This window comes from Rana temporaria, chromosome 7 (assembly GCF_905171775.1).
Source record: "Rana temporaria chromosome 7, aRanTem1.1, whole genome shotgun sequence".
In the NCBI taxonomy this organism is placed as follows: domain Eukaryota; kingdom Metazoa; phylum Chordata; class Amphibia; order Anura; family Ranidae; genus Rana; species Rana temporaria.
Genome location: NC_053495.1, coordinates 187,564,761 through 187,587,662, shown reverse-complemented (window position 1 = coordinate 187,587,662; position 22,902 = coordinate 187,564,761). Strand labels below are relative to the sequence as shown.

At 44.0% G+C, this 22,902-nt stretch overlaps 1 protein-coding gene across 3 annotated transcripts in view; it reads left to right on the top strand.

Annotated features, from left to right (window-relative positions):
* MIGA1 (mitoguardin 1) overlaps positions 1–22,534 on the top strand; it is a 118,312-nt gene extending 95,778 nt beyond the window's left edge. For 2 of the 3 annotated variants that reach the window (XM_040360659.1, XM_040360658.1), the window contains exons 11-16: positions 2,430–2,516; positions 4,145–4,243; positions 6,869–7,003; positions 15,001–15,054; positions 21,109–21,225; positions 21,891–22,534. In XM_040360659.1, coding sequence (XP_040216593.1) covers positions 2,430–2,516; positions 4,145–4,243; positions 6,869–7,003; positions 15,001–15,054; positions 21,109–21,225; positions 21,891–22,091 — 693 coding nt within the window. In that variant the 3' untranslated portion in view covers positions 22,092–22,534. Of the gene's footprint in view, positions 1–2,429; positions 2,517–4,144; positions 4,244–6,868; positions 7,004–15,000; positions 15,055–17,210; positions 17,298–21,108; positions 21,226–21,890 lie in introns of those variants that run through there. The other variant, XR_005750640.1, reaches the window with a different exon arrangement.
* Positions 22,535–22,902: the final 368 nt, after the last annotated feature.

The following is a 22,902-nucleotide window of genomic DNA, read 5'->3' as shown; positions in this document are numbered from 1 at the left end:
TTTTATAGATATAAAAAACATTGTAAACACCTTCACCCCCCCCCCCTTTTTTTTTTTTTTATAAGTGATCACATTCCCTCTGTTCTCAGCTGCATAAGAGCTGGAGGAGGAGGACCATGACGTACTCTCCTGCTTAGTGGTCTGTTTTTAATAGGAAGGCAAGGGGACTAGCAGGAATGCCAGAGATTTTGTATAAAGGGTGCAATATAAAGAGAGCAGGATATTTTCTCATACAAGTACATGGTACAACAGACGCATATCAGGAATATGAAGTGTGATGCCGCGTACACACGACCATTTTTAATGGTCAAGAAAAAAGCCCTCAGAGGTTTGTTAGAGAACCTTAGTGAACAAACAGCATCACAAAAGGCAAGGAACACGCCAGACAGGTCAGGGATAAAGTTGTGGGGAAGTTTAAAGCAGGGTTGTGTTCTAAAAAAATATCCCAAGCTTTGACCATCTCACAGAGCTCTGTTCAATCCATCATCTAAAAATGGAAAGAGTATGGCACAACTGCAAACCTACCAAGACATGGCCGTCCACCTAAACTGACAGGCCGAGCAAGGCGAGCATTAATCAGAGAAGCAGCCAAGAGGCCCATGGTAACTCTGGAGGAGCTGCAGAGATCCACAGCTCAGGTGGGAGAATCTGTCCACAAGACCACTATAATGCCGCGTACACACGACCATTCTTAATGGTCTAGAAAAAAATGAAGTATTTTTCAACCCGATTTATTGTTAAAGTGGGGGTTCACCCTAAAAAAAAATGTAATATTACATTGATCTCACTTCAGAGATTGACCGTATGCTGATCTTTTTTTTTTTTTGTCGTACATACCGTAGAATCGCTATTTTCACCCCCTGGTTCCGGGTGGTGAATCTGGCGGAACTGGGCGTTCCTATCCAGCAGGCAAGTGATTGACGTGATAACGAACACTACCCCTGTCGCTTACAGAGCGGCACAAGTTGCCGAAAGAAGCCGAACGTCGGTGCACAGGCGCCGTATAGCGCCGACTCGCCATTCGGCTTCTTTCGGCAACTCGTGACGCTCCGTATGCGACGGGGGTAGTGTTCGTCATCACGTCAATCACTTGCCTGCTGGATAGGAACGCCCAGTCCCGCAGGTTTCACCATCCCGTCAATCACTTGCCTGCTGGATAGGAACGCCCAGTCCCGCAGGGTTCACCACCCGGAAGCCGGGGGTGAAAATAGCGATTCTACAGTATGTACGAAAAAAAAAAAAAAAATCAGCATATGGTCAATCTCTGAAGTGAGCTCAATGTATTATTACAATTTTTTTTTTTAGGGTAAACCCCCGCTTTAAGCCGCCCTTGCCTACACACGATTGTGAAAAAAATAATGCTCTAGCAAAGCATGACCCTCCCACCCAGCTGACTGGCCAAAGCATACTGGTACCATCCAAAGCATCTATACGGCCAACTAACGTTGAACATGCCTGTAAATTACGACATATTGGTAATGTATTAATCTCTTCCTGATTGCTGAATCCCACTGGACACCAGAACCAGGTATTTTAAATATCAATGATTAAATCCTCTTGCTGTCAGCATCGGTCACTTCACAACTGTGATAGGACTGCTTATGAATCAATAATCAATGCTGACCAAGCCTTTGTCATTTGATGATTACCGGAACTTATTGGATCTAATTGGATATGCATAATCAGGACTGCCTGTACATAGTATAATTCTGTACTGCCTGACTAACTACAGCTTACCATAGCGTTTGCAGGACTACTAATCAACAATACTAACTAATGCATGCTCATGGCTTCCTTTTTGATACCGACCAATATGGACATCTAAAACCCTAATTAACTTTTGGTTTCCTCCAGATAGCCTTCCTTCCTTCCCTTCCCCTCTATCACGCGCAGGGTTCAGCCACCAGCAAAAGCGCCCATTGGCTCTACTAAAGAAGGTGTTATCAAATTGAATTTATTTTGATTAATACAATTCCTTCTTTCAATAACCTTATTAATAAATTTATGAACCATATTGGACGGGGCGCATACACTCTGTGGCTGAACTATACACGTCCAGACTGGTGCTGTGTTTGTGTCTTGTATCATGTGAGTCCTGTTTGTCATTTGTGTTCATGATAAATCATGTTCTTTTAAGGATCCATTTTTTGTATCATTGAGTTTCTAAACTGCACTTTTCTAAGATTTTATGGTACTAGAATAAAATTATATTGTATCGTTCTTTGGTGAAGATCACTATTTGTTGCTAAAGGTAACCTTTTTCTTAGGTCACTTCCCTTCCCCAGTCCTCCTATTTAATAATAGATGGAACACTGGGACATGTTCTTCAAAGAACAGGTCCTCCGAAGAACCCCCCCCCCCCCCCCAATAATGCCAAAATCCATGTCCCTGTTTATATCAACATAATGCTCTTGTCTTTTCATTTTCAGGTGATCTTTTCAAAAACTGACAACAGGAAGTTTTTGGTTGACGCTGGTAGAAGAATTCTGTCTACGCTTTTTGTCCGAGCAAAAAAGGTAAGTCCTTCTGTCCCTCTCTTGTATCTGGGTTCAGTTGAGACTCGCTAGTCACCTAATTACATGGGAGGAATTTATAATGAGCTGGAGGGAAGAACATGGTTTAAGAATTCAAGGATAGGTAAGATGGCTCCTCTACCATATGGACCCTTCAGAGCTGAAACCACCACTTCTCTGGCTCGAGTGACTCCACACTCCTTGTAGAAATCCATACGAAATCAGGCGGGCAACTCTGCGTCATCTGTGGATACAAATCTTTATTGGTTACGTAGTGAGGTACACCAGGTTGTACCTCACCATCGATGTTTCTAAAGGTTATACATATTAAAGTAGAGCTATAAGCAAAACTTTTTTTTTTTTTTCATTTTTGGATGGAGCAAGGGAGGATTACCCCTGTCAGATTATTATTATTTTTACCATCTCATCCTGTCCCATAGCCAAACAGGAAGTGAGGGGAAATCCATGCGAATTAAGTGAATTCCTTGGGGACCCCCAGGTCACCAGCACTAATGTCCCCATTGGAAGATTTCCCCTCCTATTACTTTTTTGGGGACAGCCCAAATTTGGGGATTTTTTTTTTGCTTTCAATGATAATGGTAATCAGGACAAATAAAGAGGATGAATCTCTCCAACATTGGCACAGACAGTAATAAAAACTAACAGGGTTCTAATCCTTTTCCACTCTATTCAAAACGTAAAAAAAGGGAAGTATTTTATTTATTTTTGGAATCTTACTTACCTAGGTAGATGCAGGATTGGTCCAATGCTGCATCTGTCCCCCGCCGGCTCTAAGGCTGAGAACCGAGCGATCAAACACCGATGATCGCTCGGTTCTCCGGACTCCCTGAGCAGAGAACTGGTGACTATCAGTCACCGCTTTCTGCTCTGCTCCCCCCTTGCGTTCACTGGAGTGCTGGGCTGTGAAGGGGAGCAGGAGCAGTCAGCTCAGGCTCTCAAGCACTGAGAGGCTGAGCCGGGTGCCAGTTCAAGCATGTGGGCAGATCCCGACTTCATTGTCGCAATCTTGGACCGGCTCTGTGACGACAGCCGACAGCAGGCTTCAGCCCGCTGTCTGCTGAAAATGGGTCACAGAAGTGCAGAATGAACTGCACTCCTGTGATCCACAGGAGAAGTACAGCCAAACAAGCTTTGGCTGTACTTCTCTTCTCCTTTTGAGTTCGGCAGTCTCTCCTGATATGTTTTTCGCTCAAAACTTTAACCAATTTTGTTGCCGGTCTCTGAACTCATTTTAAGTTTTTAACATATTTATGACTTTGGCGGAAATTGAGGTTCCATGTACAGCAATAAAACTTGGTATAGGTTCTTCTAACCTTTTCTCCCTATGTAAAACTAGCAATAAATAAAAATAAAAAACAGAACATATTTGGGCTGGAGTAACAGCTGAAAAGAGATTCCATAACCTTTTCTGTAGCTGTTAATAAAGAATAATTTAATTCTTTTGCTTCTGTATATCCTGCGGCTGGTTATCAGTTGATGGGGGTACCCATGTATGTCGGAGCAAGTTCACAGGGAAAGTGTGTGTTACTCTCAGTATAACACTTAAACAGGAAAAATTAAGTTACTAGTATTCTTTACAGAAACCAATCAGATTAACATTTTCTGCTTAGAATCCCAACAAGTTTGAAGACTCCTATGATGAGATGATGCATTTCCTGGAGCAGCCAGAAACATGGGTACTTACAGAGACGGAGCTGTTCTCTCGGGGGGTAAGTACTACATCCTCTTCTGTGTGTGTGTGTGTGTATATATGTATGTATATGTATGTGTATATATATATATATATATATATAAATAAATGAAAGTGAACTCTGTACATTTATAAGTCTGCACAAATAAAGTCCAGGCATATCACAATATTAAAGGGGTTGTAAAGGTACATGCTTTTTCACCTTAATACATTCTATGCATTAAGGTGAAAAAACATCTGATGATTAGCGACCCCACAGCCCCTCCGTTTACTTGCCTGAACCCTCAAAAGTCCCTCATCGTGAACTCGCTGGCCTCTCAGCTCATTCATTGGATGATTGATAGCAGCGCAGCCATTGGCTCCCGCTGCTATCAATCAAATCAATGACGCGGCGCTCCGGGGGGTGGGGCCGAGTGATACGGGAGCATGCCCGCAAGCTAACCCCCTTGGGAGAGCGCTTCCCAGAAGGGGTTAGTTCTTGCGGGGAGGAGCCAAGACAGCCGCTAAGGGACCCCAGAAGACGAGGATCAGGGCCACTTTGTGCAAAACGAGCTGCACAGTGGAGGTAAGTATGACATGTTTGTTATTTAAAAAAAAAAGGAACTTTTAAAAACCCTTTAAAGCAACAGTACAAGATTTCCAAAGAGCTCATCTTTTATCATTAAAATTAAATTTTTATACCCAGAAAACCAAAACCCTTTTCTTGGAGTCAATTGAGGAGCACAGGGAGTCTTTAATCAGAATATACTGCCATCTACAAATAAATTGGACACTGGCAAACAAAACACTGCAGGCCCGTCTGAGATAATGCCTTCTACTACCAGCATGCCTCAATTTTGTGGCAAAGCGGAACCAAAATCAAGATCAGAAACAGAGATGGGACCTGTGCCCCTCAATTGACTCAAAGAACATTTATTTTACCATTAGTACAAAAAGTCTCTTTTTTTTTTTTTCTGGTTCATTGAGGGCCACAGAAATCTTTTACGTTCGGGTCATCCAGAAGCAGGCCAAATGAAGGGTGAGCAACACAGCAAACAAACACTAAGAGGCCCAAGAAAAACACCAGAAAACTGGGGGCTAAAGGATCAGGATGCTTCAAATCTCCATTGAGAAATAGTTGGAAAAGTTGGCGCAAAGGAAAGGTCTTTTTAGCCTTGTGCGTTTTAAATGACCCAAGATAGGAAAGGGCACTGGTAGAAGCAACAGGCCGTTCCTCTATTTAGAGTGGCGTGCACTGCATCAGTAACCCCTGAAATGGTCTCCTTTTAATTTGGGAGTAAGAAAAGGATTAGAGTCTGCAGCCAATGACTCGGAATCTGCTAAAGCCACAGGCAAATCAGATTTAAGCCCCATTCACACTATTTGATTTTTTGCAGATTTTTGTCTTCAGATTTACCAAAACCATGTAGTGCAAGGGCCTGCCTGATTGCATACAGATTGAAACTCCTAAGGTTTCACCTCATATTATATGGTTTTGGTAAATCTAAAGACAAAAATCTGCAGAAAATGTAATGGTATGTAATCTACAGGATTTTTTTTGGGGAGCAAACTGGGTGATTTGAGCTATGAGGTTGTGCATGTCTGCGGTAAAAATCTCAGCTGAGAGGGGTTTGGGTCCAGCCACACCCAATGGAGCAACAGAGGCCCCCGAAGGACAGAACAAAATCTATGAGTGGTGGATAACATGATTCTAGACTACAGATGTTGGTACAGTCAGTAGAAGGTGCTGTAAGCCTTTAGTAGATTGTGAGAGACTGCCCTCCCAACCCATGTCTTAAAGTGGAAGTCCATGCAAAAACGAAACCCCCTGCATCTATAGCCACCACGGCTCTAACACTAACCTCTCTATTCCTGTAAAGAAAAAAAATTGTATACATACCTTTTTGGAAGCCGATCTGACCCACCCAGACTGGATCCCACGCTGAGCTGTCAGCCACGGCTTCACTTTAAAGGCGGGTGCAGAAGAGACGGATGACAACGGAAGCCCCATAGTAACTCTATGGAGGACGTCACTTCCCATTAATTTCACAGCCGTTGTCGGCCGTGTCCTCAGCAGAGCGTCCGCTGCTGGAGATTGGGTCAGAGCGGGTCAGATTGGCTTTCAAAAAGGTATGTATACTAATGTTTTTTCTTTACAAGGATAGAGAGGTTCGTGTTAGATCCGTGGTGTCTATAGATGCAGGGATTTTAGTTTTTGCATGGACTTCCACTTTAATGTAATTAAGGCATAAAGGGTAAAGTATACATCTCTAGCCTTTCCCACCTTGAGAACATATCGATCAGTGTTATCAGCTATAGCCCGGTGGCAATGATGGCTCGTGTAAAAATCCAACAGGGTGGTTGTAAGATAGATCAACTTCTGTATAGCCAGGGTGCCCATACAGGGATCGAAATTGACCCGGTTCCCTGCTAAACTGGCCGCATTTCAATCCATGTATGGCTGGCTTTAGTGCTTTCTATCCTTAGGCTGCACTTGTAGTTTTAGATGAAGTGGAGAACAGGTTCTCTTTATTATATTTTTTTTGGCCTATACATTCGCTTTAAACATATTTGTTTGTTTTTCTCCTAAGTAAAAAAAGGAAAAATTGTAAAAGGGAAAAAAAAGTATTTTGAAATTCCACTAATGTGTTCAATGTGCCTGCAGGTGAGAAACATGAACTTCTACGACATTTTCCTGGACTTTATTGTGATGGATTCTTTAGAAGATCTGGAAAATCCACCCTTATCAATACAGAATGTGGTGAAAAACCGTTGGCTAAACTCCTCCTTCAAAGAAACAGTGAGTAGTTGCCAAATTTAGGAGCACGTCATTGGGGTCTGCAAATCATCACTGATAGCGGCCTTGCCTGGCCAAGTAAGGAAGTCACGATGGAGATAATACGAGATAAGAAGCTTTCATATCGCCTCTGTTGTTTGCTTGGACCTAACACTGAGCTGTCAGCACATAGGCGGCTGTTCAGTGGTTGTAGCTCTGCATTTAAGAGCTCATTAAGGCCTGGGATTCAGAAGTGTATAAGGCAATGCTTTCAGCAGACCGTGCAAGAGGTGCTCAGTACCCGTCCAAACATTTGCCTAAAGTGAATGTAAACCTGAACTAGTTTGACATTTTAGTTTGGTAAAGTATTGTGTGCCATAAACATTTGCCAGTTTTATTTTTTATTTTTATATAAAACATTGTTTTCACCATTTTCCAATACTCCTTTACATCAGCTGGTGACCTCTGGCAGCCTCGTTCACCCACTTCATGTCTACATGTGCACTTTCCATCGTTGGCTGCACCAGAGGTGTATTTAGGTTTTGTGCTGCCCTAGGCCTGACTAAACTTGCGCACCCCCCAATTTAATTATGACCCACCCCTTCCTGTCAAAGCCACACCCCTTCTTCTTTAAGACCCGCCCTGTCATATTCATGGGAAGAGGACAGAGGGATGCCGTGGGTGAAGGACAGAGGGATGCCGTGGGTGAAGGACAGAGGGTTGCCCTGGGAGAAGGACAGAGGGTTGCCCTGGGAGAAGGACAGAGGGTTGCCCTGGGAGAAGGACAGAGGGTTGCCCTGGGAGAAGGACAGAGGGTTGCCCTGGGAGAAGGACAGAGGGTTGCCCTGGGTGACGGACAGATGGATGCCATGGGAAGAGGACAGATGGACGCCGTGGAAAGAGGACAGAGGGACGCCGTGGGAAAAGGATGCCGTGGGAAGAGGACAGAGGGACGCTGTGGGAAGAGGACAGAGAGGGACATTGTGGCGGTCAATAAGGCCTAGAGAATAGCAGGTTAGGCACTTCCTAATGGCTCAGTCCCTGGGAATAGTAATGGATAATGGCCAACAGGCCCTCTTACCAGACCCAGCGAAATCGCAAACGGCCGGCCGCCCCCTGCAAAGTGCCGCCCTAGGCCTGGGCCTTGTCGGCCTAGGCCAGAATACATCCCTGGGCTGCACATCATTGCTTTAGACTGGCTACCCGATGGTGACAAGAGTGGACTATGTATGCCTGTGCAATGTATTATTATTATTATTATTATTATTATTATACAGGATTTATATAGCGCCAACAGTTTGCACAGTGTTTTACAACATGAGGGCAGACAGTACAGTTACAATACAATTCAATACAGGAGGAATCGGAGGGCCCTGCACTTGTTGTTTCCACCAGAGGTGAATGCGACATTGGGACAACTTAGGAGGTGACAAGTGTCACCAAATTGTGCTCCGAACTGGAAGTGCCTGAACAAAAAAGCCTTCAATAAGCAAAAATAATTTTATTGAAAACGACAGATTTAAAAAGAATGAGAACAACTTATTAGAATAACATTTCAAATATAAGGCCCCTTTCACACGGGTGGACCGTTCGGGTCCACCTGTCAGTTTTTTGGCGGACCTGAACGGACGCTCCTTGCACCTCCTATGGAGCGACGGCTGTCAACGGTGACATGCCCGCTGACATCCGACCCACTCCGATAGGCTAAAGTGTGACGGATGGAAACCCTATTTTCCATCCGTCTGGCGGATCGGATAAAAACAGACTCTACGGTCTGTCTTCATCCGATCCCCTATAGAGGAGAGCGGTACTCTGACAGGTCGGTCCCTGCACGTCCATGTGAAAGGGTCCTTGTAGACTGTGTAGATCAGCCTTTCTCAACCTTTTAACACAGAGGAACCCTTCAAAATAACTTTCCAGTCCCAGGGACCCCCTACAAAAAATTACTATATTTACAACTCATGATACTTTAATGTGATGGTCAGTGGGGAGCGTGCTCCTTACACTTGGCCACTAGTAAGAATTGCCCCCTTACAGATGGCTAAAAGGGCAATAGTGTCAGTGAAAAATGATCTGAGAGGCAGAAATTGCTCATTGCTCAAGGAACCCCTAGCAATCTCCTGAATGAACCCTATGGATCCATGGAACCCTGGTTTCGAAACCCTGGTGTAGAGTGTAATAATTGGCTATTGGGCAAAAACCCATAAAAACAACAGCTCATTGTTCCTAAAATGCACAGAAAAGCCTCCAAATTGCCTGAATATGCTACACTCAAGTGTGAATTTGGGGCTCAAGCTTCTGGTGAACTCTGACCCCTGAGGCACTAAAGAGTCGGGCTCAGACAAGGAAGGGGGCAAGCATAAAGCTTTCATAGGTAAACCTGCACTATAAAGACCAAATATTCTGCCAATGTTCACTCATGAGTGCTGCTTTGTAATACTTACATAGTAGGTGAGGTTGGAAAAAGACACAAGTCCATCAAGTCCAACCTATGTGTGTGATTATATGTCAGTATTACATTGTATATCCCTGTATGTTGTGGACGTTCAGGTGCTTATCTAATAGTTTTTTTAAACCATCTATGCTCCCCGCTGAGACCACCGCCTGTGGAAGGGAATTCCACATCCTTGCCGCTCTTACAGTAAAGAACCCTCTACGTAGTTTAAGGTTAAACCTCTTTTCTTCTCATTTTAATGAGTGGCCACGTGTTTTGTTAAACTCCCTTCCGCGAAGGGTACAGTACGGAATTTGTACATTGAAATCCTATGAGAGAATAATAATTTCCAGAGAGAATAATAACAGTTGAGTTGAAACTAAAGCAGAAAGGGGCTTCTGGAGTGAAGAATAATATTTCTGCCCTCTTTATCCTTACATTGCCACTCCAAGTCCATATTTGGGCAAACTGCAGAGAATGACTAATCTGTTTTTTGTTTGGCACATCAGAAAGTCATAAAAAAAAAAGAAAATATCATATGGCTCCTTCCACATTCCATCATTTTCCATTGGAATGATGTGCTGAGGATTTCAGGCGCTCGGTCTGGCACACAATCTACTACAACAGAAGCAGCTAAATGCAGAACATCCAAGTGAAGCAAACTGAGAAATTTACAAAATGCACTTGGTTTTGTCTGAGATCCAGACTGATGGCTTTAATTAGCCAGCAGTCTGTTTATTCCTTCAGACGAGGTTCTGGCTGCTTTGGGTCACTGGATCCCTAAGAGGGATCATTCTGCAAAACCAGTCAAAGGAATGTCGACATCCCTACCGGCCTTGTCTGCGGACAGTAGCAGATGAAAACGCAAAGCGGCTTTGGTCTAAGAAAGGCTGTAAAAAAAATTAAAAATAAACAGTTTAGGCCTCATGGCTCATACAGTGCCTCTGACTTTTCCATTAGTCTTCTCTTTAATCTTTTGCAAGCTCTGATCAGCAAATGCTAGAAGAACACCGAGACTCTGCCAGGTCTTAAGGAGACATTCTGGACCAAACACAAACTCCAGTTCTAAATATGTTAGAATAGTAACCCTTTATCAATTCTGATCATGTTCTATAACTCTTATGCCGCGTACAGACGGTCGTTTTTTGTGATGAAAAAAAAGCCAACGTTTTAAATCATGAAATAAAACAACGTTTTTGAAACTTAAAGCGGATCTCCACTCTAAAGTGGAGTCCCGCTGATCGGCACCCTCCCCCCCTCCGGTGTCACATTTGACACCTTTCAGGAGGGAGGGGGGTGCAGATACCTGTCTACAGACAGGTATCTGCACCCACTTCCGGCCCTACGATACGGGCAAAAGACGGGTTTTTTCCTCGCTTCCCGTCCGTCCCCCGTTGTATGCTGGGAACACTCGGCTCCCAGCACACAGCGGGAGCCAATCGGCGGGCGCAGCGCGACTCGCGCATGCGCCGTAGGGAACCGGGCAGTGAAGCCGGAGCGCTTCACTTCCTGGTTCCCTCACCGTGGATGGAGGGGGGAGCAGCAGGGTGACGAGCGATCGGCTCGTCATCTGCTGCGATCGGCGCTGGACTCTAAGACAGGTAAGTGTCCTTATATTAAAAGTCAGCAGCTGCAGTATTTGTAGCTGCTGGCTTTTAATATATTTTTTTAGTGGCACATCCGCTTTAATTTTCAAAAACGACATTGCCGACACACCATCGTTTTTTCAAAATGCTCTAGCAAAGCGTGTTTACGTTCAGCACTCTTTTCCATTGAAGCTAGCTTCATAACTTGCTTCTGAGCATGCGCGGGTTTAAAAACGTAGTTTTAAACGTTGTTTTGCCCACACACTATCATTTTAATTGACACAAAAAACAACGTTTTGAAAAACGACACAAAAAATTCAAGCATGTTCGAATTTTTTTTTTGTCGTTTTTCAGAAGACATAAAACAACGTTTTCCCCACACACGGTCATTTTAAATGACGTTTTCAAAAACAACGTGTTTTTTTTCATCACAAAAAAACGACCGTGTGTACGCGGCATTAAAGCTGATCTCCACTGCATCCGAGTGCCACAAATTTTTAATATATATGTCTTTTTTTTCCCATGATCTTTAGAAGAAGCTTCCTTCTGGGATGACAGCCATGCAGACCAATTTGATGCAGTGTGCGGCGTGACAATTTTACAGCGATTAATGCTATAAAAATGCACTGATTACTGTAATAATGTCACTGGCAGGGAAATGGATAACACCAGGGGGTGATCAAGGGGTTAAATGTGTTCCCTCTGCATGTTCTAACTAAAGAGGGGGTGGGACTTACTAGGGGAAATGACAGATCGCTGTTCATACATTGTTTTAACAGACGATCAGTCATTTCTCCCCTTAGAGAACCAGGATCTGTGTTTACACACACACACAGGTCCTGGTTCTCGCTTAGTCACGAGCGATCGGGGGTTCCCAGCGGTCATCGAGCCTGCCGGACACTCACATTTGGCTCCAGGGGAGAGCAGCAGGTGCGAGCCTCCGGCGGCACGCACTCCTAGTGGCCACAGGGCAAAGCGATGTAATAACGTTGTTTCGCCCAGCCAAACCATGTTGCCGCAGTAAAATTGCGGCGGCTGGTCGGCAAGTGGTTAAGTATATTTCTCAGTTATGTTTTATGAGTTGCCCTTAACCACTCTGGCGGTATATCCTGTGCCATTAGCAGGGCTGTCTTAATGAGATGGCACACCTGGGCACTGCCCAGGGGCCCCAACTGTATGGAGGGCCCCTGCACTTTCCCCAAAGTAGCTGGTCCTTGAGCACACGCTGCCCTGAAATTGGGGGCCCCATGATGGTACTGAGAGTGATGGATACCAAGGGGAGGCAGGCTGTCAGCAGTACCCCATGCTGTGCAGAACGATACCTATTATTTCACAGCCAGCAGGGAGGTGCAGGGCCGAAGTGCCAGTGATGCTCTGACCCCGCCCCATGCAGATTGAATGCTCGGGACTTGAAGGCTGCGGGGTAGGAGCTGGAGTGGGAGCTGCTGAGTCGGCATCACTAAGAGCCCACCTGCGGAAGTAGCATTGTGGATGGTGTCATGGTGAGCCCAGCTGTCCAGCACTGTTTGCACCGAAAGGCTTGGAATGCCCGGAGGGATACTCCGTCTCCATTGTAGGGATCCCAGAGCATTACTTTGGCCAGGGGCCCATGATGCTATTAAGACGGCCCTGACCATTAGCGGTATCCCCGAGCCAGACTTGGGATCGCACCGCACAGGCGGAGTTTACTTACCTTGTCCCCTGAATCCTGCGATGTCTCCCCGCTGTGTGAGCGAGCCGTCTCCTCGCTCGATTCACAAGTAACTAACTCATTGCAACCAGTCTTTTCTGTTGCTATAGTAAGTTTGCACTTTGCTTCCATATGTTTCTCACAATCCCCTGAACAACAGCACAGGGAAGATCAACACTCCAAGCCAGTCAGGACTTTGCTGTTTCATGTGAATATGATAGAGCAGAGGGTTGACCTCATTGATGAACTGCTGCTCCTTCATTACCTGAGGCAGGCTGGTGACCAATCTGTAATAATTAACTGCAAATAGGGAAATACATGAAAGAAGAAAAACTGTGGGACTTTAAAGGTGTCAAATAAGTAAATACATTTTATAGAAAAATATAAAGATTTTATTAACATAAAAATTCATAAAAGTTCCTTGTTGTACTGTTAAATCAATTCGTATGCAAATACAGACACTACTGCTCTACATGTTTCACTTCGAATGAGCTTCTTCAGGAGAATTTTAAAGTGCTGTATAGAGTGAATGCTGAGAGAATACAACAAAAGAACAACAAGGGAAAAGTTCTATAATGTTTTTAAACAAAAAAAATAATATATACGGTATATATATTTGTGATAATCATAAGTATTACAAAGATGCACATTTCATTATTTTAAAGTAGTATTTGTTAGCATAATATTGAGAGTTTTTCAAAATGACACTTACCAAAGAATTGATATATAGATGGACTGAGAATAAATAATTCAAGGAAAAATTGAGAGTCTGATTGCTAACAAAGGACGCCCTGTTCTGGAAAATGAAGTGACCACAGAGAGAGGATAAGAAATGTTGCCTTTATCCTACAAAAGAGTAATATGGATAAAGTTATGTATACAAGTGTAGAAAGAGGAGGCAATTCCTATCTTAAAGTGGAGGTTCACCCTATAAAAAAATTCTATCACTACATCCAGCCCAGTTCTGCAAATAAAATGACACTGACCTTTTTTTTTTTCCCCTGTAGATAGCGTTTAGCCATAGAATTCACCGCGGCTTCCGGGTAGGGAATCCCGCGGGAGTGGGCGTTCCTATTGACATGCCAATTGATTGACATGCTAAACGACGGCGCGCACACAGCGCGTCACGACTTCCCGAAAGAAGGTCGGCTCGGCTCTATTCGGCGCCGGTGCGCAGGCGCCGAATAGAGCCGACCCGAGCTTCCTTCGGGAAGTCGTGACGCGCTGTGTGCGCCGTCGTTTAGCATGTCATTTAATTGGCATGTCAATAGGAAGCCCACTCCCGCGAGATTCCCTACCCGGAAGCCGCGGTGAATTCTATGGCTAAACGCTATCTACGGAAAAGGAGAAAAAAAGGTCAGTGTCCTTTTATTTGCAGAACTGGGCTGGATGTAGTGTTAGAAATTTTTTATAGGGTGAACCTCCACTTTAAGTTGATAAAATTAGAATGTAATCATGAAAATTAAATCATTAATTTGTTATTTGTAAATTACCTCAGTCCTATTGATATGGTGGGATCAATTGATTTGATACCCTTTGGAAAAATAGGTAAGGCTGCATTCACACCTAAGCGTTTTGTCGCCTGAAGCGCGACGCTCAAAAACGCTAGAGGGGAAGAAATACATTACTGTCTATGGAGATGGTTCACATCTCCACTCCAAAACGCCTGAAGCTCAAACAAGTTCCGGACCCTTTTTTGTCGCGCGAATGGCGCGGTTTGGGCGTTTTTGAGCGTTTCTATTTCCCATAGAAAGTAATGGAAACGCTCGATTCAAGCGACTAGCGCGACAACGAGCGTTTGCTACGGGCGTTTTGTCACTGTAATCAATACAACATTTCACCCAGGCAAAAGATAAAAAAAATCTACCAACATAGCAACAAGTGATGAAAAGATGATCATTTTTCCTATTGGCTAAAATAAAAAACGTCGAAGTACAAAAACGTCGGACGACGCTGTATGCAAACGCGCAAATAAGCATTAATATATGTGCGACCGAACGACCTACGCTCAGGTGTGAATGCAGCCTAAAAGTAAGGTCTCTTGTCCAACTAGACTGTCTATCAGGAATTCTTGAATCACCATACAGGTTAGTTTGGAATGCACGGCGGTTCACATATCTGTCTTTCAGCTCTGTATTTAGCGGAGTTGTGTGAACCTTAATTTCAGTGAAATATGCAAGGCAATATAATTCCATCTACCAGGGCTACACTGTTCAATTCAAGTACACAGATCCTCTGAACATTACTGTTGAATTTTCTGTACAAGTACATTTGAAGCTCATACTAATTACTTTTTTTTTTTGTCCTTTAGGCTGTGACATCTAGCTGCTGGTCTGTACTTAAGCAGAAGAAGCAACAGATGAAGGTACAACAGTAGATCACAGTAATTATTTTCAGCTTGGCTACCAAAAATATCACATCTCTGATATTGGTACAGAGTGTGCACAGCAGAAGCTGTCTGCTTTCGTACCGTCTCTCTTTCTGATTGAAGTCAGTGCAGAAAGGGGCAAAAGGAGTGGTGTGGAGTCACTCTTCTGTAGCCAGGCTTTTTTTCCCAGCAAGCAGTTAAGATTAGCCGGATAAGTCCATGTAATAGGCCCAGAGTGCTACATGCTGGCTACAGATATTGAACATATACTATATTGTCAAAAGTATTGAGACGCCTGCCTTTACACACACATGAACTTTAATGGCATCCCAGTCTTGGTCCGTAGGGTTCAATATTGAGTTGGCCCACCCTTTGCACCTATAACAGCTTCAACGCTCTTGGGAAGGCTGTCCACAAGGTTTAGGAGTGTGTCTATGGGAATGTTTGACCATTCTTCCAGAAGCACATTTGTGAGGTCAGGCACTGATGTTGGACGAGAAAGCCTGGCTCAGTTTCCTCTCTAATTAATCCAAAAGGTGTTCAAGTTGAGATCAGGACTCTGTGCAGACCAGTCAAGCTCCTCCACCCCAAACTCGCTCATCCATGTCTTTATGGACTTTGCTTTGTACACTGGTGGGCAGTCATGTTTCAACAGTAAGGGGTCATCCCCAAACTGTTCCTACAAAGTTGGGAGCAAAACATTGTCCAAAATGACGCCTTAAGAGTTCCCTTCACTGTAATGAAGCAGCCAAGCCCAACCCCTGAGAAACAACCTCACACCACTATCCCCCCTCCACCAAATGATTTGGACCAGTGCACAAAGCAAGGTGTCCATAAAAACATGAATGAGCAAGTTTGGGGTGGAGGAACTTGATTGGCCTGTGCGACCTCAACCCAAAAGAACACCTTTGGGATGAATTAGAGCGGAGACATCAGTGCCTGACCTCACAAATGCGCTTCTGGAAGAATGGTCAAACATTCCCATAGACACACTCCTAAACCTTGTGGGCAGCCTTCCCAGAAGAGATGAAGCTGGGGGGGGGCAAGTCAATATTGAACCCTACAGACTAAGACTGGGATGCCATTAAAGTTCTTGTGTGTGTTAAGGCAGGCGTCCCAATACTTTTGACAATGTAGTGTATTTGATTGTAGCATTTAACCAACTAAAACGAGTATAAAATGTTTTTTAGTCTCAAAGATGATTAATAAAAAATCCTATTATTTTAGCTAGGGTAAAAAATGATCCAAAAGCTTAAAAAAGACATGCCCTCTCTGTGCTTATTTATAAAAGTTTGGCAATGAAAATACTGGCTTCATGTGCAAGGTTTTATACCAGGCATGTCCAAAGTCCGGCCCGGGGGCCAATTACGGTCCCCTGGTGATTTAATATGGCCCCCCTGGGGATTTGGATATATATAGCCATTGCAGCCTCACATGTGCCCTGGGGGCCACAAAAGATATATACATTCATGGCAAATGTGAGGCTGCATTGATTGCAATGGTAAGGCTGCATTGATTGCAATGGTAAGGCTGCATTCATGGCAATGATGAGGCTGCATTCATGGCAATGGTGAGGCTGCATTCATGGCAATAGTGAGGCTGCATTCATGGCAATGGTAAGCCTGTGCGTGTTATACGTTGATAAATACGGTATATACAAGTAACATGCCCAAGCTCAACCTTAGTCCTGAGCAGCGCTCTGGGATTTGTTGGGGCCACAAAAGAGATATATACAGTATATCCAAATAACACGCCTGAGCTCATCTTTTCACCACACACAGCTACGAAGGCAAGAGAATTCTTGTTGGGCAGTGTATTAGTTGCTCGGGCAAACACACGTAGATCAAATTTTAATGGTTCAAAGAATGTCAGGCAAAATGGTTGGCCCTCATGCATGTTCACTTCATCAAATGTGGCCCTCTTTGAAAAAAGTTTGGACACCCCTGTCTTATACTGAGAGAATGAAAGCTGCCTTTGCTGCCCTCCTTCTGAAGACACTAGCTGCCTGGCTGTCATATTCCTTCTGAAGATACTAGCTGCCTGGCTGTCATATTGGCTCCCTGACTTTAATACTTTGAATCACCAACCCAGAACAATTATGATAAGGAGTTCCTGATTTTGTTTTCATTTTACTTTCTGCATGCCTGTTCCAGGTCTGAGACTCGGGGCCACCCAATCCAGTAATAACCGGGCAACTAGGAATTTCAGAGGGACAAAGACAACAGACTTGTTCTGGTTATGTAGGTAGTAAAAAAAAAAATCATTATCAAATCATTGCCATGCAGTAAAGTATCTCAAACAAGAGCTACTTGAATTTGTCACACACATCGGTACTAACAATGAAAATGTTGCAGGGTTTTCATGACTTTGGTGCAAGGCTTTCCACTTCATCCATAGCACCAGAATTGTGTCACAAATGCCGTATTGAATCACCTCCGTAGTTTGCTGATAAGTCTCGGCATTCTATAATATTGTGTATATAATAAGAGTGTAATGTGGCAGTTTTTTGTTGGAGTGGTTGTAGTCTGCCAAGCAGAACTATAGTAACCCAAGAGGGAGAACTTGGAACTTGCAATGATAAAGAGGCAGCTGAAGGGGATTTGATGTCCTTGGTTTGTTTCCAGCAGTGACAGCAAATCGGACCTCTAAAGTACACCTGACTACATCTTGAGCTGACATAAATAACAATTGGGCAATCGTAACAGGCTCATATGCCGTCCTAGACCCCTTGGTGCCAGATCTTCACACCTCCTAAGCTGGTGGTTGGTGGTGTTTGGGGGAAGCACGGAACAGAACAATACTGTAACATCAGTACTAACGGACACATCTGCTTTATTCTTAGAGCAGTACAACGTCGAGGCAAAAGCTTTTCTAAGCACTATTATTAGACTGTATGTTGGGTTGTATAAACTCTTTTATTGTCCAACAGCTCTTGCTGGGCATTAGGAACGGTTAGACCAAGGTTGTCAAACCTGCAACCCACAGGCCACATGCGGCCCAAGATGGATATGAATGCAGCCCAACACAAAATCGTAAAATTTCTTAAAGTGGAGGTCCACACAAAAGTGGAACTTCCGCTGTCCGCATTCCTCCACCCCTCCGGTGTCACATTTGGCACCTTTCAGGGGGAAGGGGGGTGCAGATACCTGTTGAAATACAGGTATTTCCCCTTACCTCCGGGCATAGATAGCCACAGAATCTGCTGGTATCTACACCACTCCCCCCCCCCACTGTCTTCTGGGAGACACACGGGTCCCAGAAGACAGCAGGGACCATTCGAATTGCGCAGCCCGACTCGTGCATGCGCAGTTGGGAACCAGGAAGTGAAGCCGCAAGGCTTCACTTCCTGATCCCCTTGCCAAAGAGGACCGAGGATTGAGGGATGGGTCGGCCTTGGGTGCTGACATCGCCTGGACAGGTAAGTGTCCTTATTTTAAAAGTCAGCAGCTGCAGTATTTGTAGCTGCTGACTTTAAAAAAAAAAAAAAGGCGGACCTCCGCTTTAATGTGTTTTTTTTTTTGTAAATATGCATTTACACTTGGTGAACACATGTGGCGGAAGGAAAATTTGGCAGTGTCTCTTTACTGAACTTTTATTATACAGGATTTATATAGTGCCAACAGTTTGCTCTGCTCTTTACAAAATTAAGGCAGACATTACAGTTACAATACAATTTGGTGCGACAGGAATCGGAGGGCCCTGCTTGTTAGAGCTTACAAACTAAAAGGGAGGGTCAGGTGATACAAAAGGTAATGACTGTGGGGGATGAGCCGATGGAGAAAGTAAAAACAGTGTATTAGTTAGGTGCAGGATAGGCTTCTTTAAAGAAGAAGGGTTTTCAGGGATAGTCTAAAGATGGATAGATTAGGAGATAGTCGGACAGATTGGGGTAAGGAGTTCCAAAGGATGGGTAAGGCTTGTGAGAAGTCCTGGAGGCGAGCATGGGAGGAGATGACAAGGGCGCTAGAGAGCAGGAGGTCATGGGAGGACCGACGAGATCGGTTTGGGTGATATTTTGAGACTAGGTTGGTGATGGAGCTGGAGGCAGAGTTGTGGTCAGAGTACAAGATACAGGGTTCTGTTATTTGACACGGTTAAGCAGACAGCAGCTAGGATACATCGGGGTTGATTTACTGAAGACAAGTAGACTGTGCACTTTGCAAGTGTAGTTGTGGTCTGCAAGGGCATTTTCTCCAGAGCTTCGTAAAAGAGGTGAAGCTTCACATTACAAAGAATACCCAATCATATGATGGAAAATAAAAAGAAACAGGATTTTTGCCTGCATGTTTGGATGATGGAAGGCAGCAGAGCTTCTCTTCATTTGCTATGCTCTGAAAGCAAATGACCCTGCAGAGAGCAACTGCACTTGCAAAGTGCATAGCCTATTTGCCTTTAGTAGATCAACCCAAATGTCTGAGGTCAGCCCATTGATTTGACAGCAACTGTCAACCCTCACCTGTCATCCCTGACTCAGCCTGAAGAGTCAACCTACGACAAAGTGATTAAATCGAAATAAGGGAAGCAAATATAATGTTGGCCATGGATCCCTTAATCTTTAACTGATTCCTGCTGAATCAGCTGGAATTCAAGTAATGAGTGGCCTTGTTGGCACCATCCAGCTCCGCAAAGCTTGATTGAGAAATCAAAGGTGTCATATGGAAAATTGTCAGCCAAACAATGACTGCAGTCAGTCAGATGCGATCACTCTTTATGTACTTCAACTGTCTAAATACAATAGCCGACAGGAGAAATTCCTCCATCTATGCTGTGTAGTGTGGGTGGAAAAATCAAATGATTTCTCTTGATCATTTGAGGGCTAACGAGAAATCTGAACTTGAATCTTAAAGCTGAACTAAACTCTCCTATCCTTTAAAGCTGCCATCTTAGCCTCTGTTTGATCTGCAGTTACAATGGATCAGGTGATCAGTTATGACCCCATTCGCTTGACAGTTTGGTTGAGAGCACAAGCAACTGCGACAGTTATAATTCATGACATGCCTTAAATGTAATTTGTTTTGTAAAATTGTAAATTCATCGATTTAGTTCTTTAAGTCTTCTATAAGTGAGCCTGCACAGCTGTGATTATTGAAGATGGAATCGGACTCCTGCCTAAACCCTCATTGTCGCTAAAGCTTCCCATAGGTTACCGTATTTATCGGCCTATTGCGCGCCCCGGTGTATAGCGCGCACCCCCGAACTTGAAGAAAAATTCCTGAAAAAAAAAAATACTTACAAGTTTGGATGCCCCTCGTCGGTGTCTTGCCCGTCGTCCATTGCGTCCTGCCCGTCGTCTATCGGCGGCCTGGTCCGGTCCGGCGTCCTTCTGCGGCCATCGTGGTGGCTCGATCCCCGCGCTGTATTTGAACCACTGCGCCGACATATACCGAGCGCAGTACACTCGGGTATAGTCGGGCAGGCTCGGCTCCTCTCGCGTAAAGGACGTACAGGACGTGACCGCGAGAGGAGCCGAGCCTGCTTGACTATACCCGAATGTACTGCGCTCGGTATATGCCGGTGCAGTGGTTCAAACACAGCGCGGGTATCGGCGTATATCGCGCACCCACGATTTTGCCCTGCAAAAAAGTGCGCGGTATACGCCGATAAATACGGTAACTGTTTTATTTTATTTTTTTCCAACCAACAGTCCGAATAAAAAATACATAAAAAAATAATGGATCCCTCGATCCACACAAGCAAAGTGAAAGGAAGGATCCTCCCCACTGAGTCATTTTATTGTGACAGCGGGATTCCTCTGCTGTTGGATTACACTGATCAGACAAGTTTTCCAACGTTCCAATTCGACAGATCGTCTTCTGTCAAGCAGAAAAGGCCATAAATGGATCAAAATTCATCAAGTTTCTGCTGAACTGGCTGAATTTCGATCCATCTATGGCTAGCTTTATTCCCTGTATCATACACTGGAGTTCTCAGCTCTATCTAATTACCTGCTATATCTAATCCATTGCTCTCTACATACACATGTACAGGAAGAAATGAATAATTAAATCATCACAAGAACCTCCTAGTACTTTGGTTTATCTTTATTTTCAGGTGTCTGATGGATTCTTTGCCCATTTCTATGCAGTCTGTGAACACATAAGTCCAGTTTTGGCCTGGGGATTCCTGGGACCCAAAAACTCATTCAACGACCTTTGCTGCTTCTATAAGGTACTGAAGACCTCTTCTGATGAGGCTCTCTTTTTATACATGGAGTTGGCCTTGTATGAGAATGCAGTTCCTCTCTTTCTATCCTTTTTCTTGTTTGATGGTCTGTACAGTAGAAAGTACTAGAATTGGTTCACAAAAATACTACTGACACTAGGGGCGGAGCTTGCATACCTCCCAACATTTGATCTTGAGAATGAGGGACATTTCAGGGAGATGGTGACCTGCTGCCACTATGGCACATTGAAGGCAGGAGGAAGAATCACTATGGCACATGGGGGGCAGGAAGGATTCACTCAGCCTTGACATCTGCAGCACGGTGCATACTGACAGGTAGAGTCAAGTGCCTGAACTTGTTCCGGCACTGCGCTCTGCTGTGGGATTTAGCCCAGATTTGCAGGACACAGGAATTTACTTGAAATCCTGGGGCGGTCCCGGCGGGAGGTTGGGAGGTATGAGCTTGACCAATAAGGTGCTGTCATTTAGGTATGCCTAGGGTCAGTGTAATGTATAATGCAGCATGTGATTGGTTGCTAAATATAATATCACATTGCTTATTGATATTTATCTTACAATATAAAGTTAAATTTTTATATATTGAGAGAACATTTAATACACTTTATGTCATTGTGATGGAATCATTTTACCCATTTCTGTCCTATAAACAGGCGCAGGTTCTGCATTTCTTGAAGGACATATTTGATCTGGAGAAAGTCTGCTATTCAAATGTGGAAATCCTGACGGAAGACATTTTGCAGAGTCTCCAACACCGCATAGAGCTGATCGAGACTTATTTGGAAAGAGACTCACAAAAACCTGTGTATGTCCCATCCCACATATACCAACCACCTAAACCCTTTCTAGCATAAATTATATATAGCTAAAACCTGTCACTTACACATGGTGAAGTCAGCCATGTTTTTTTCCTCAGCACAGCCAACGATTTCATCAAAGTTTGATTTTGCCGGTTGGGTGGGTTAGGTCTTCATGAACACGGGTATAACCAAATGTAATATCATTCTAGTCTCGGCTTACAAACGGGTTCCCACAGTACTAAATGGCTGTCTTCAGTGTGTACAGGACAGGTGCTCTTTAATCCTAGGCTTCCCTTTTAGAGCAACAAGCCAAACAATAACTTTATAGCTCATTCATTTCCCACTGCCAAAATTGTGGCCTTCCATAATTTGTCACCAAATCTCTATAATTTTTCAAAAATGCATCACACCTTGTTTGTGTTCTTTTCTATGCTTGATTTAAGATTAGCTTTATCTGATTTTATATTTGTTTGTAAATTTGTCTAGTCCAAAGTGAATTTTTCATATTTATTGTCCTCTTTCATGGAGAACTCTGCGTATACATTTTTGGCGGAGGGCGGTAAAAAAAAAAAAGGGGGGGGTAAAGGTATGACTCATCCTCTGGACCTTGTTCCTATAATTCTAATATTCGCACATGTTCTGCCCCAGGCTCTTCCTTTTCCAGCCTGCTTCTATACAGGAACAGGAGAACGGATGAAAGTCATGCTTAAAGGAAACCTGTCATAAGAATGCTGCCATCTGTGACTTCTGCTTCTGAAAATGAGTTGCTTTGTTGTAATGCTGACATTTTAGTGATTAGTAGGGTCACAATAGTGCTCCATTATTGGTGTCATTGGAAGGAATAGTGCCCCAAGAGCAAGAGCCA